This window comes from Heterocephalus glaber, unplaced genomic scaffold (genome assembly GCF_053883595.1).
Source record: "Heterocephalus glaber isolate CG9 unplaced genomic scaffold, H.glaber_assembly_v1.0 deba00001472, whole genome shotgun sequence".
NCBI lineage: Eukaryota > Metazoa > Chordata > Mammalia > Rodentia > Bathyergidae > Heterocephalus > Heterocephalus glaber.
Genome location: NW_028258315.1, coordinates 46,683,013 through 46,697,404, shown reverse-complemented (window position 1 = coordinate 46,697,404; position 14,392 = coordinate 46,683,013). Strand labels below are relative to the sequence as shown.

The following is a 14,392-nucleotide window of genomic DNA, read 5'->3' as shown; positions in this document are numbered from 1 at the left end:
ATAGTAATAACCTGTGAATGCCTCCTCTCCATGAGGCTTCAGTGCTTTGCAAACAGTCTGTCCTTCCATCAATTCCATACAATAGAAAGATACTTTGACCCCCAATTTATAGAGAAGGTCACTAGGTTTAAGAGAAGTTATATGCCCAGACTAGCTGGTTAGGAAGTGCCAGAGATGTAATTCATACCCAAATGTTTTGATGCCAGAATCCATATTAAGTGGTCAAGTTCAAGGAAAGGCATTTAAACGATGCACCATTATAGACTGCAGCAGTAAGGCAGAAAAGCCTTCCTGAATTTTGTGTAATAGGAAAAAAGTAAAGGAAGTGTTTTCTCATACTAGAGACTCTCAGCACAACATTTCTGTGACTAGTTGTGTTTTTCCCTTACTGACCAGTTCTCTGAGAACAGCTAAGTATCCTGTGAGTCAATTCAGCTTGTACACTATACTTGTAATTAGAGTCAGATCCCACCTGTTGAGGGCTCAGTCATACAAAAATGCCCTAAGTCTCTGGTACTTCTGACCAACCCAACCAGTTATAAATTGGGAGTTCACAAAGTGTCCTTTATTATTTGCTAGAACTTAGGGAAACACTTTCTTAACTATTGCCACTGACTATAAAAGCTCATTTAAAGGATAGAAATGAAAGCTTTCACTCTAAAATCAGGAACAAGACAAGGTTGTACACTGTCACCACTCTTGTTCAATATAGTTCTGGAAACACCAGAGCAATTAGACAAGAGAAAGAAATAAAACGAATAAGGATAGGAAAGGAAGAAGTTAAATTACCATTATTTACTGATGACATGATACACTACATAGAAGACTCGAAAGTCTCCATGAGAAGACTTCTAGATTTGATAACCAAATTCAGTGGTGTAGCTGGATACAAAGTCAACACTGAAAAAATCAATAGCCTTCCTGTACACAAATAACAGACTCCCGGAGAGAGAAATTAGAGAAACACCTTTCATAGTAGCATCCAAAAAAAGAAAAAGAAAGAAAGAAAGAAAGAAAGAAAGAAAGAAAGAAAGAAAGAAAGGCAGGCAGACCTAGGAATCAATCTAACAAAGGAGGTAAAAGACCTCTAAATTGAAAACTACAGTACACTGAAAAAGGAGATTGAAGAAGAGATCAGACAATGAAAAGATATCCTCTTTTTCTTGGATAGGAAGAACCAATATAGTGAAAATGGCCATACTTCCAAAATTGTTATACAGATTCAGTCCAATCCCAATCATAATTCCAACAGTATATGTCACAGAATTAGAAAAAAAAATCCTAAAGTTCGTTTGGAACCAGAAGAGACCCTAGAATAGCAAAGGCAATTCTGGGCCACAAAGGCAAGGCAGGGGATATCACAATCTCTGACTTTAAATTATACTACAAAGCTACTATGATAAAAACAGCATGGTACTGGCAAATAGACTGGAAGATCAATAGAACAGACTAGAGGATACAGAAACAACTGCAGACATACTCAACCACCTTATCTTTGACAAAGGAGCCAAACACCTTCACTGGAAGAAAGATAGCTTCCTTAATAAATGGTGCTGGAAAAACTGGCTTTCCACATGCCCAAAATTAAAATTAGACCCATATCTTTCACTACACTCTAACCTAAAATCAAAATGGGTTCAAGATCTAACTATTAAAACAGAAACACTAAATCTCCTTGAAGAGAGAATGGGTAGAACACTTGAGGACATAGGAGTAGCCAAAGACTTCATGAACAAAACCTAGACCACACTGGAAATACTACAAAGAATCAACAATTGGGACCTCATCTTATTAAAAAGCTTTTGCACAGCAAGAGAAACCATCAACAAAGTGAACAGACAACTCACAGCATGGGAAAAATTTTTTACCAGCTATTCATCAGATAAAAGACTATTATCTAGAATATACAAAGAACTCAAAAAAATCAGAACCCCCCCCCCAAATTTAAAGACCCAATCTAAAAATGGGCATCTGAAATGAAAAGACACTTCTCAGATGAAGAATTAGAAACAGCAAATAAATATATGAAAAAATGTTCAGCATCACTGGTCATTCGTGAAATGCAAATTAAAACAATGCTGAGATTCCATCTCACTCCAGGAAGAATGACTGCTATCAAGAAATCAACCAATAACAAATGCTGGAGCGGCTGTGGGGTAAAAGGAACCCTTCTCCACTGTTGGTGAGAGTGTAGACTGGTATAACCACTGGGAAAATCAGTGTGGAGATCTCTCAAAAAAAACTAAAACTAGAGGTTCCATTTGACCCAGCTATACTTCTTCTTGGTATCTTCCCAAAAGAATTAAAAGCATCATACCACAGGATGTATGCACACCCATGTTTATAGTAGCACAGTTTGTAATAGCTAAATCTTGGAAACAGCCCAAATGCCCATCAACTGATGAGTGGATAGAGAAAATGTGGTTTTGGTTTTTTTAATATAATAGAGTACTACTCTGCCATAAAGAAAGATGAGCTTCAGACATTTATAGCTAAATGGATGGACCTTGAGACCATAGTCCTAAGTGAAATACATATTTAAATACTGCATTGTTTCTCAGGTGTGAAAAACTGAATGTGGAAATAAGGATTGAAATGAAAATGGATGTTGAGAAATGGGAAGAAAGTGTTTAAATGAGAAGGGGAACAAGGGAGGAGGAAGGGAGAAAGGAAGGGAGACATAAGAAAAAAAAGTGAAAATAGAAGGAAAAAATAGAAACAAAGCTTTTGTACATGGGGGGGGTGCCTTGAGGGGAGGAATGGGATAAATTAAAATTTATTTTAAAAAATAAAGTATAGAAATGAATGGCCAAATCAGGTATATGAGAAGGGACAGGGGAATTCTATGCCTTCTCCAGGCAAGCCAGCCTTCCAGTGCCTTCATGTGTTCAGTATCCTGGAACTTGTTTGAATACTGTTGTTCAGGGATTCTGATGAAGACTTTGTCAACATAGAAATGATCCATTGTTAACTCATTCATTATTTTCTTTTGGTACCAGGGATTGAACTCGAGTCCTTGCACTTGCAAGGCAGGTGGTGGAACCACTGAGCTAAATCCCCGGCCCTTGTTAATTCATTCTTAGTACCCTCTCCACTTCCTAGAGGACAGGGGTTCTAAGCTTCTAACCATAACTTTCTGTCAGGTGATCAGCCCTCATTCAGGAGCCCACCAAGAGTCACCTCATCAGAATAAAACATTCTCTTATCTCTGCGGAAATTATAAGGGATTAAGAGTTCTTTGTCAGAAATCACAACTGAAATCAAAATATTAGAGCAAAAGATTTATCTAGTACTCTTAATGCTCAGGACATGTAAAGTTTTAGGATCTCTATCTGAAGAGTTAAAGATGAAAGCCAAAATAAATATTTTTATTATAAATTGCAATATCAGACTAAAATATTAAGCAACTATAATAAATATGCATCTAAGAAAATCCCTAGTGCCTTTAAAAGTGCTTTTTCTTCTTCCCTACTCTAAAAATTGGGGCCTTGAAGGTAGTAGTTTGGTTTTTAGACCACTTTTCTTAACTCATAGGTCTCCTTCCTTAACTTCACTTTTATGCAATATTTTTGTCTTCCCAAAGCTCGTAAGAGTTACATACATTGATCTGTGTTTTTCAGTTTTCTCTATAGAGAGAGAAGAGTTAGCAAGGAACCATCATAGATACACATCCCTTTTTCCCACAGTCACCCTCTTCCTACTCTTGTGTTAATTGTCGGGTTCTGTCAAGGTGTCACCAAATAACAAACTCATTTCTGTTTTTTGGCATATACATCTTATGGCATGAAAGCATCTTTTGAAAACTGGGCTTTGCAAGCATTTAGTAGAGACTGCTTTCTGAACTTTGCATACATATCCATTAATTACCCTCTCTCTCAAGCAGCTTGTAACTGTAGTCTTTGTGAGGGGCAAAGATTAACATGGAACTATTTTGATTTACTGGTTTATTGATCTTGACCAAGAATTCTTTTATTTGAAACTCTTCACTTAGAAAGTCAATTTGATAGCCTTTGCCCATTCATTTTGAAGGTGTCAGTTACAAGTGCTCTTGCCAGTGAGTAATGGAGAGCTAAAATTACTAATAAATTAATTAGAATGTATTTATAAACCTAGTGGGAAGCCAAAAATGAAGTTGCCTTTCTATTGATTATTATACCGGTCATTAACTGCTGAGAAAATGCCATCGTAGCAAGCAGAGAACATTGGTCAGTTCCTTTGATAATTGTAGGATTCCATCATTATGATTTCATTATTCTGGAAAGTAATTACTTATTCACTCCATGTATTCACAGTGTGTGGGTAGAGTGGTTGGGCATTTTGTGGCAAGACTAAGGACTCAAGCTAAGATTAGTTTACAAATAAGATTCTTGTCAGTCAGTGAGTGTTTAAAAGTAATTTGTGGTCTGGATTTCTATTTATGGCAAGTCTTCTTAAATGTTAATATGTAAGTGTTCTATGCAGATTTATAGCAAAATATTTGAGTCCTTTCTTAGGGAAAAGTTTAGAGAATGCTCTACCTAGACAGGAATGCAGCAATGTTTTCTTTTTTTAGGAAGCAAGTAGAATTAGCAGATTATGGCCATTACTTTTCAGTGAGCTGTTAATCCAAGGTGATTGTTTTCCAGTTTGATGTTTGTCAACAGGAAAACCTTACAAATCTTGGTCAAAAATACCTGCCTATTAATATCTCAAGTTAAATAAAGGAATATCACCATGGCATGGCATCACGGAGCACCAGTTTCTATTTTAAGGGAGACCATAAGATGGGCTGGAATCCGTATATGAGCATAACCAGTCTCCCCCTTGCTGTCATTTCCTCAGTCCTTGTAGAAGAGCTCCTTTAAATCCCTTTTGTGGGATGTGTTTTGCTGGATCTGGGGCCCCACCAGTAAATGTTATGAGTCTCACTAGCAGCATGGGTGGGCACCATAGCTCTAGGTGCCTGGTACCTTAGCATCTAACCAAGTAGTCTTGGTCTCTTAGTGTTTTATAACTTGAATCAAAGAAATCATAAGATAGATCTGTACAAATTGAAGAAATGGCTATAATTTTAGCAAATTCCTAATCATGTAAATTAGTAGACTAGGGATTTATTTTCATTGTTTTGAAATAAAAAACCAAAGCCCATGGATAAGCTAGTTTGTTTGTTTGTTTGTTTTTAACAAGGTTACAGAATTAGTAATGCATATTGAAGATTGCTGAAAGGATAGATTTCAAATGCTCAAGGGAGGGAGAGAGGAATGGAGGAAGGGAGGGAGGATGAGAAAGAGAAAAAGAAAAAGGACAAGAAAAGAAACTGAGAAGCAGGTAAAAATGTTGATTTGCCTCACTATAGTATTGCTTCCAAAATATGTATATCAAAACATGTTGTACACTTTAAGTATATTAAAGCTTTATTTTAAAAATATTTTAAATAAGAAATGTTGCAGAGTTAAGGATTTAAAAAAAAAACATGGATTCTGGCACAACATTCTATTTTCTTAAAATATTATGAGGATGCTGATAAAATTTCACGTTGGGACTTCAGAAGGACAGAAGAGGATAAAAGGATTGGTGTTAATGCCTCTTTTACATAGAAAGGAAAAGCAATAGTCAGTAGTTAAATACTAAAAATAAGGAATATGGTAACAATAGCCAATCAAAGCTATATGTAATTATGCCAATCTGCAGCTTTTATTGTGGGTAATGACAACTTCTGATGCTATTATTGTGAACACAAGCCAAAAGGTATAAGTAACTATGCTCTTGAGAATAGGAGCCATGTTATATTTGTCTCTCTAACTCTGAAGTTCAAAGGTCAAGAAAACCACAACAGTTTCTCCTCCCTATACCATGAGAATTGAAATATCTGGCCTTTCCCTTGTGCCTGCCATACTGCAGAACTTAATTAAAAGAGATATTCAGCTATGTTCCTTTTTGTTTGTTTGTTTGTTTATTTAGTTGTCTGCTTTGATGCCAAGATAAACTTTGATGACAATGCTGAATTCCGACAAAAGGAGATATTTGCTATGGATGACAAATCAGAGAATGAACCCATTGAAAATGAAGCTGCCAGATATGATCTAAAATACATAGGACTAGATGGGAACATTGCCTGCTTTGGTAAGCATTTATATTAAAAGAGTTTTTATAGAATTTATCAACGTGATTACTGAAATGCTGTTTAAGAGTAGCAAGTAAACAGAGTGTTGTAGCTGAATAGTTTTAGAAAATAGTCTAGTTTCTTCTCAAAGTTCATTTTTATCAGTGGTCACTGGTTGAAAGCAGTTTCTCTACTCTGGTATTATTGAGATGTTAGCTGGGATAATCCTTTGCTGTAGGAGGCTGTCCCAGCCATTATATTTAGTAGTATTCCTGGCCTCTGGATGATACTAACAGCCACCAGTTTTGAAAATAAAACAAGTCTCCAAATGTCTGTGATACATAGAATTACCCCAATTGACAACCACTCATTTAACACATCTCAGTTAAACTTTGCTTAGTAAATCTCAGAATCTTTACCATGCAAGTCAGTGTTAATGTGATAGGAACTATTGTGAAATTTGAGTTTAAAACAAAATTGCTTTTTCAGATGAAGAAGGGGAATAAACTTTAATCATTTTACTAACATTTCAGATTTTATAGTGCAAATGAAAAAATACTTCATTCATTACACCGGTTTATTAATAAAACAGTTGATTCCATCATACTCATCTAAGTTTGTGAAAATGGCTTATTCAGCCAAGAATGAGTCTGTAGAGGCAATACAATTTCAGTTATTGTCCACAGCTTATAGTGCTGAGATTTATATGCTTCCAACTTAATTGCATAAGACTGTATTTCTGCTAGAACTAATTCATTCACTGGAAACTAAGGTCTTCATCTTAATGGAATTAAAATGAAAAAGATTTGTTATGCATTAAGCCAATAGTATCATTTATTCAGAACAGAAGAGACCTCATCCAATAGTTTGCTGTTCAATACAATAGAAAATAACATCCAATTACAAATGATGCCAAAAGCTCTTGCTTTGTATTGGAGCAATAACTGTAATGTACCAGATCTCACACATCATTCTGATCCAGATATGCTAATGCAGTCTCAATATTTGTAGGCATTAGGAAGGGAAAAAATATAATGATGTGTTTAGAACAAATTAAATTCAGATTCTTTGTAGCCTCTGTCAGACTATACATGATTTGACCAAGAAGCATTTTCAGAAATTATGATTAACATGTTTCACATTTCTTTAAGATCTTATGTAAGCCTTTTTTATTTTACTTGGTCTAGACATAATTAATTTACTCACAGCTCATAGACTTGTCTGAGAAATGCAACCTAGAGAATTTCTTCTGTGTTAAGGAGAGTTTTTTGGTCTTCCAAGCCGAGGAAAGTAATTCTGTATAATTAAGCAAAAGGAGTACAAGTGATCGATAAATATTAGCTCTAGAAAACGAGAATTTCAATTTTAAACCTCCATATTTGATTTAAGAAAAACTGTAAAGATGTTGGTATTTTTTGGTTCTAGTTTTCATAATTGGGCTGCTAATAAACATTTCTTACATTAAAGAGGAAGAAAGGGTAGGGATATTGACTTTGGTGCTATCATTGGTTCATTTGTTTTCTGAGTTTATCTGGATAACATCTTATAAATGTACAGAGTTGCACTAAGTACAAAATAGTATGGAGACCTACTGAAGGTCTGTGGTTCAATCCCAGAGGGATGCCACATTCAAAGGTGCATATTTTCAGCAAGCAAAAACATTTTAAAATTCTACTTTTTGCTGATGTCTCTTAAAGTCCTAGCAACTTCTCATAGCCTTTTCCTTCCATTTCAAATTCTCTTAAACTTAGGCTTTCCAGCACCTAAAACTTGCTCTGTACTGCTAGTCCAAATTGTTTAGTTCCTTAACTCTTCTTTTCTTTTTGTTTCCTAGATTGATTTAACATCCCTACATCTTTCTCCTTTCCATTTTTTTGTTGCTTATTCTTTGTATGCACATTTCCTTGATGCTTTATCATAAAAATATATGCACTTACCTGGTTGAACTGAATTCCAATCAGGGTAGAAATTGGCCTGGGAATAATAAGGCTCTCTCTTGGTGATACTGGAGAGGGAAAATGTTTATGTACCCCTTGCTGCTGCTAAGTTTACCTTGTCTTGTGTGCTGTTTGCATTTCATAGTTAATGGTGCAGGACTGGCCATGGCTACTTGTGACATCATTTTCCTAAATGGTGGGAAGCCAGCCAACTTCTTGGATCTGGGAGGCGGTGTAAGGGAATCTCAAGTATATCAAGCATTCAAGTTGCTCACATCTGATCCTAAGGTAAAGTCTCTTTTTGTAGGGAGATTGGCTGTGTTCTGATTTCTCACCATTTAGAGCTGCCTGTGTCCTACTGCTGAGAATAAATAAACTGACACATGGTGTTTCGCAGCCCTAGGTAGAAATCCTGCCATCTGCACTTGTAGTACGTGGTGATATAACCCTTGTCTTAGTTGAAAGGCTTTTAAACAACCACCAAGTTCTCATTTCAGAAGCTGTGCTTACAAAGTCTTGGGAGGTGGAAAAAAATTTGTCAAACAATGAAGCATTGGTTGGCAAGAAATGTAACTTGAGTACTTTACAGTCCTATGTTTACTTGAGTTAGAGAGGACTCAGCCTCACATTCTTCCCATAACAATGCTAAAGGTATTACTATAAAACTGGAAAATTTTAGATTTTAGGATCATCTGTTACTGTATATAATATATGAATGAAATAATGGCTTCACCTGCTTCTGTATGCCTTTTAATTTTCATCTTTGGTCATTGCAGTTTGTAACATATGCACTAAGTAGTAAATAACTGTACAGTTTGATATTTTCCATTGTTGCTTCATAGACATCTTTTTTTCTTAATTAAAATGTAGCCACCATACTCATGGTAAGTACATTATAGGCATTCAGGAAATATTTGATCAGTTAGTTTAGTGACCAAGTTAAATACCAGTTTGCTTTGTTTCAATTCCATTTGCTCAGTTGTCTGTGATAACAAGGTTTAAATGGATGCTTATTACATAGAAAATCTACAGTTTTTCAAAAAGTTGTTGTACATGGTTTGCATTTAATTTTTTTTGACATACTTGTGAGGTAGATATGTGCCAAAGGAATTTGATACTAAACTCTGAGAGTCAATGTTACAGTGTATAAAAATTTTTCTTGGTTACTAAAATATTTGAAGACATGGGAAATCTGAACCATCGTCCAGAAAAACATGAATGAATATTATACCAGAGTTGCCACCCCCCGAAATATAGTCTGAACTTAATGTGGAAGCTGTCCACTAGTGAATTTACTGACAATAGTCTATTTTGTTTCACATGCATAAAATTTTGTTCTATGTTGGTAGTATGCCTCCCTGTCTGTTTTCTTATGAGTTTTTGTTATCTAAATGTGACTTACCTTATGTTTACGCTCTTTTATTCTGATTTACACAATAAATGATAATGCATTATTGGCTTCTTATCTTCAGCCATGAAAAAATGTATATGCAGAAGATTTTTTCTTTACATAAGCACATTTCATCTGTTAGGTAGAACCATTATCAGTTGCTCCCACATCATTTATTAATTCATTTATCCTTTCTTCCTACTTCTCTCTAAGGGAAGAATCATTTTCCTCCTAGAGATTCCCAAACTAATTGAAATCTGTAAATATCATGGACATGACACACAACTTCTCTGGCTGCTTGAACTACAAACTGCCCACAGGACAGGTGACTCCAATAAAATACTTAACTTTGAGCATCTGCTGAAATTCAGTGACAATAATAGAGCGTCACCAAGGGAGTAAGTCTGCCATGACAGGCATAGGGTTTTCTTTGAAATATCTTTTCTTAGTGGTTGATCTTGAATTTTAATTCCGTAAAAGTACAGGCTGCAGTGGGGTGAAAAATCACTTGCAGAGCCATTTTTGTTATTGTTTTTTAAACATCCACTTCAGAACTTTTGGCCTTACGTTATGGAATATTTTCCAGTGCTTAGAGTATTTAAACTTTTTTGAGATTGGCTGTCATTTGGGTAGATAAAGGTATGTGGGAGTTATTTTTTCTTGCTATATCAGGAAAATGAATGCATAGCTCATCTCACAGTACATTTTCCAGATCTTGAAATTTCATAGCCAGTTAAAAACCATGAAAATGTAACGGGTATTTTCAATTCTGGCATTGTTTCACACAATTCAAAGCACACAGTCTAAAAAATAGTTTAGATGAGTTGATTTGGTTTTGCATGGAATCTGCTTGTAGTTCTGGCAGTAATTATATAAAGTTGAACCCTGTCTACCTGCCCAGAGGTCGAGTTTCCCAAGAGCCCAAAGCTAATTATGTAAAAGGTATTGATTTTCTGGTTAAAGATAAGAATTAGTTGAATACACTGAAACTCAAAATTACAAAAGGCCTGTTAGTGGTAAACTTAAATCAACTGATACTAACAACCATTTGTTTGTCATGTATAGAACATAATTCTGTTGATCAAGTAAGAAATACAGCATCATTCAAGAATAATATTTCATACTGATACATATTTCCACTCATGTCAATCAAAAAGCTGAAATTTGTATTTCTTTTGAATGCCTATGAAGCCCAAATGCTGATTTTCATTTGAATCTAACCAAAACATCTTTACAATGAACTTCTTTCTTACTTGTGTATAATATATAAAACAGTTCATCTACCACACTAAAATGAGGGTCTTTGCAAGATAGCTCACTTACTAAACTGGACTCACATGAAGTATATCATGAAATATTTTGTAACTCTCTTATTTTCCAGCTGGCCTTGATATGAGAGAAAGGTAATAAAGTTTGTTCTGCTGATGGTAGAACAGATCTGATCTACTTCATTTTGATTTACAGAATTCTATAAACACTAACATTCTTAAACTCATAGGGAGTAAAAATGGCATAAAACAAGAAATAAGTATGGTTTTTAGTAGTCTGTTAGGAATTTGAACACACTTAAAGGAAAAACACTACATAGACTCTTATCCTTGGGTTTTTGTTTTTTTAAATAATGCTTGGGCTTGCATTTTTAATTTTGAGCATAGAATTCCAGAGATGTAAAAAATTAGTACAAAAATATCAGGACTATGTAAAACATTTTGTGCACATTAATAAAAAAGGGAAGCAATTGGCATGCATCCCACCAATACCCTCTACCCTGTTAGCTAAAGTCAAAGCAAATCTGTTGCCTCTTGGAGGCCTGATTTTGAAAAGCAATAGTAAATGAGTGGTGTTAAGGAAGGTACCCTGCTGGATTTGACTGGACTTCCTGGTTTACATACAACTTAGAGTCATGTTTTTAGAGCCTGTTAGATACCCATAAAGAAATATGCTACCTAACCACTGAATTATTGTAAGGATGAAAGGATTCTCAGTGAGGCTCAGGAGCCTGTCCTTACCACTTAGGGCTGTAGTACCCTGGGCATATTATTTAACTTGTATGTGCCTTGCTTTCCTCTCGTTTACAAAGTGGTAATAATTGTATTCTCCTCAGTGGCTTGTTTAGTTAATGAATTGAATCACTTATACACAGGTTTCCCATTTAAAGGGACAATAATTTTATATGGCAGTATCATTTTTAAAGTTTAAGAACCTTTTCCATGTAAGACATATACAGAACAGCATCATGTAGTGAACATACCCATGTAACTTTCAATTAGTTCAATAAATGAAACAAGACCAGCATCCTAGATATTGGCACATCCTTCCACTATTCTTTCTTCCCAAAGGCAATCACTGACCTAATTTCTAATAACATAGATTTGTTTTCATCTGTTTTTAACTTAATATAATTGGAATCTTACACTGTTTTCTCATTTGTGCTTCCTGCTTTTCACTTCACTTCTTGTGTGGGTCACTGTTTAATCTTAGTCATCCCAGTAAATGTGTGGCAGTGTCTCATTGTGTTTTACTGCCTTTCCTTCATAACTAATGAGGTTGAGCATATTTCATGTATTCATATATTCATTTGTCATTTGGATATACTCTTTAAAATTCTATTGAGTCATTGGTAAATAAAAGATATGAAAATAATATCCCAAAGCATTGTTAGCTCAGCAAACATTTTTTTTGCATAGTGAAAACTACAGTTTATGGTATATTTTATTGAATGTTTAATATTTTTTGCACTTTTTCATTGAGTATAATTGACATTTAATGAATATTAAGCATGTTTGGTGATAATATGAATGTTATGAAATGACTACTACAATCAAGGTAATTAACATATTTATCACTTCACATACAGCAATTCTTGATTTCTTCTGCTTAGAAACATTTTATAATAGCATAAGTCTAAAATATTGAGTACTTAATTCTTTATCATTTCTAAAACTTAGATTTAGATTAAATGTACACCACAGAAATGGCAGGTGTCTGGAACAGGTTCACTGATGTTCAGTGTTACTACATGTATTGTTCTGAAATTGATGGAAAGTTGAAATGACTCAGTCTCTTGAAATAATTCCCTAAATAGACAGCCAAAAATACAATTTAATAAAGAAGGAATTAAGTTCAAGTTTGAAAGCACCACAGAATATCATTTGGTTTAAATTGGAGAAGAGGTTAGCCCTTATAGCTCTATGGTATATGCTTCAGAGTCTTTAGAATTTGAGACCAGATAAGTGAAATCACACACCATGTTTACAGTATGAGGTTTATGCAAATAATACTTTGTTTTAATGTATTTTCGGATTCTTATATCTCCTTTTTAAATTATTGTACAATTAGAGTATTTTTAAATACAAACCAGAATATCTTTTTATCTGAATTCATATTTATATCAGAACCATGGAGCTATTTCAAGACAAACCAAAGTATCTTCACAATTTAAAGTTTATTTGGACAAACAGCAATTCATGAACGAGGCAGCTACAGACCAGAATCTGGGGCTCCACTAAAGGAATGTAAAGAGAAAGTTTTTCAAGTATGAATGCTGGAATACAGCAAAGAAAATATTTGATTGATGGCAGTCATACAGTTCCCTTATTTGATCTCTCCTGATGGAAATTCTTAGCTATAAATTATTTGGTGGCTTTAGCTCAAGTTAAGGAAATTAGACAAGGTTTAGGTCTCTAGTGAGGCCTTACTGGCTTTGTGTGACCCGATGTTTTTCAGGTCCAACCTCTGTTTTAATTTATTTTAACAAAGCAGAACCCATTTTCCTGCATCCTGCATGTATTTGCTGAAATACCTTGTCTGCAAATGAACATTTACTTTCTGGGGTGATGGAGTTCTTGTAGGAGTTTATTTTCAAATATAGTATCAACACTTCATACAACAAGAGCATTATTTTTCAAATGACTACCTCACATTCTTAATCTTACAGACCTGCTTGAAAACACATTTTAATTTCATATAGAGTTGAAAAAATTAGAAGTCCAGGCAGCCATTCTTTGTTGTGATAGTCTATCTGATAGTCTAGTCTAAGAAGAATAAAATTGATTGTATGTTTATGAATTTGTAGCACATTCATTAGTCTCCTCTTCCACTCAGAAGAGCCTTTTTTATTTTAAAGCATGTTTTCATTTTAAATTGATACATATAATCATATTTATAGGGTACATTATGATGCTTCACTACATGTATCCAGTATGTTGTGATCAGATCAGGAAGGAATGGCCCCTTATTAAGGACCACCACTCTACATAAGCTAGTGAATCCAAAACCTGTCAGCCTTGGCCTCTTTTTCTTCACTTGTTAAGTGGTTTCCCTGCTGCTGTGAATTTGTAAGTATAGATTTTGTATTTCTTTTCCAGATGTCCAGTTGATTAAAATTTCCAAGAATGGCTACCTCTCCATGCCCACCTCATGCTTGTTCCATATTACCTGCCAATACTTCTCAATAATAGCTAAGTCCTAGCATTCGGTTCCTGTCTCACACACAATTGGTGTGTCTGATAGCTACTGCATTTTCAAAACATCCCTAATGGAACACTCTAAATCTATTTTCATGCTCCTTGCTGACATACTTTCAGAAACAATCAAGAATAAGGTTGTGCTCTCTACTCTGCTTCACAAAATTCAGATCTTAATGAGCCTTATTTTGTTTCATCATAAGTGATTTAAAGAATTTGACAGACTTTGTCATTAGTCCCACCTGCTCAGTAATTGATTATGAATCATATATGTAAAAGCCTTTCTAGACTATTAAAGAGAAATGCCCCACTAATCAAATTATACTGTCAAATGGAATGGAAATACATCATTAATAGAAAGGCTAAGGTTTGGAGTTTTTAAAGTGTTATTGAATTGAGAAAAAAAAATGGTTGAATGCAGCCTTTAGAAAATAGAGCATTAAAAAAAAAAAGAAAGAAAATAGAGCATTTTCTAGCAAGACAATCAAATCATGGCCAGGAATAATCTCAGGAATTC

General features: G+C 34.7%; 1 protein-coding gene and 1 long non-coding RNA gene across 4 annotated transcripts in view; both read left to right on the top strand.

Annotated features, from left to right (window-relative positions):
* The window catches only part of Suclg2 (succinate-CoA ligase GDP-forming subunit beta), a 373,391-nt gene that overhangs the window by 161,890 nt on the left and 197,109 nt on the right, over positions 1 to 14,392 (top strand). For all 3 annotated transcript variants that reach the window (XM_087182000.1, XM_087182001.1, XM_087181999.1), the window contains exons 8-9: positions 5,941 to 6,102; positions 8,165 to 8,307. In XM_087182000.1, coding sequence (XP_087038126.1) covers positions 5,941 to 6,102; positions 8,165 to 8,307 — 305 coding nt within the window. The remainder of the gene's footprint in view (positions 1 to 5,940; positions 6,103 to 8,164; positions 8,308 to 14,392) is intronic.
* Positions 8,314 to 14,392, top strand: part of LOC147826354 (uncharacterized) — a 45,133-nt gene continuing 39,054 nt past the window's right edge. The window contains exon 1 of the long non-coding RNA XR_015439493.1: positions 8,314 to 13,746. This is a non-coding gene — a long non-coding RNA (uncharacterized LOC147826354). The remainder of the gene's footprint in view (positions 13,747 to 14,392) is intronic.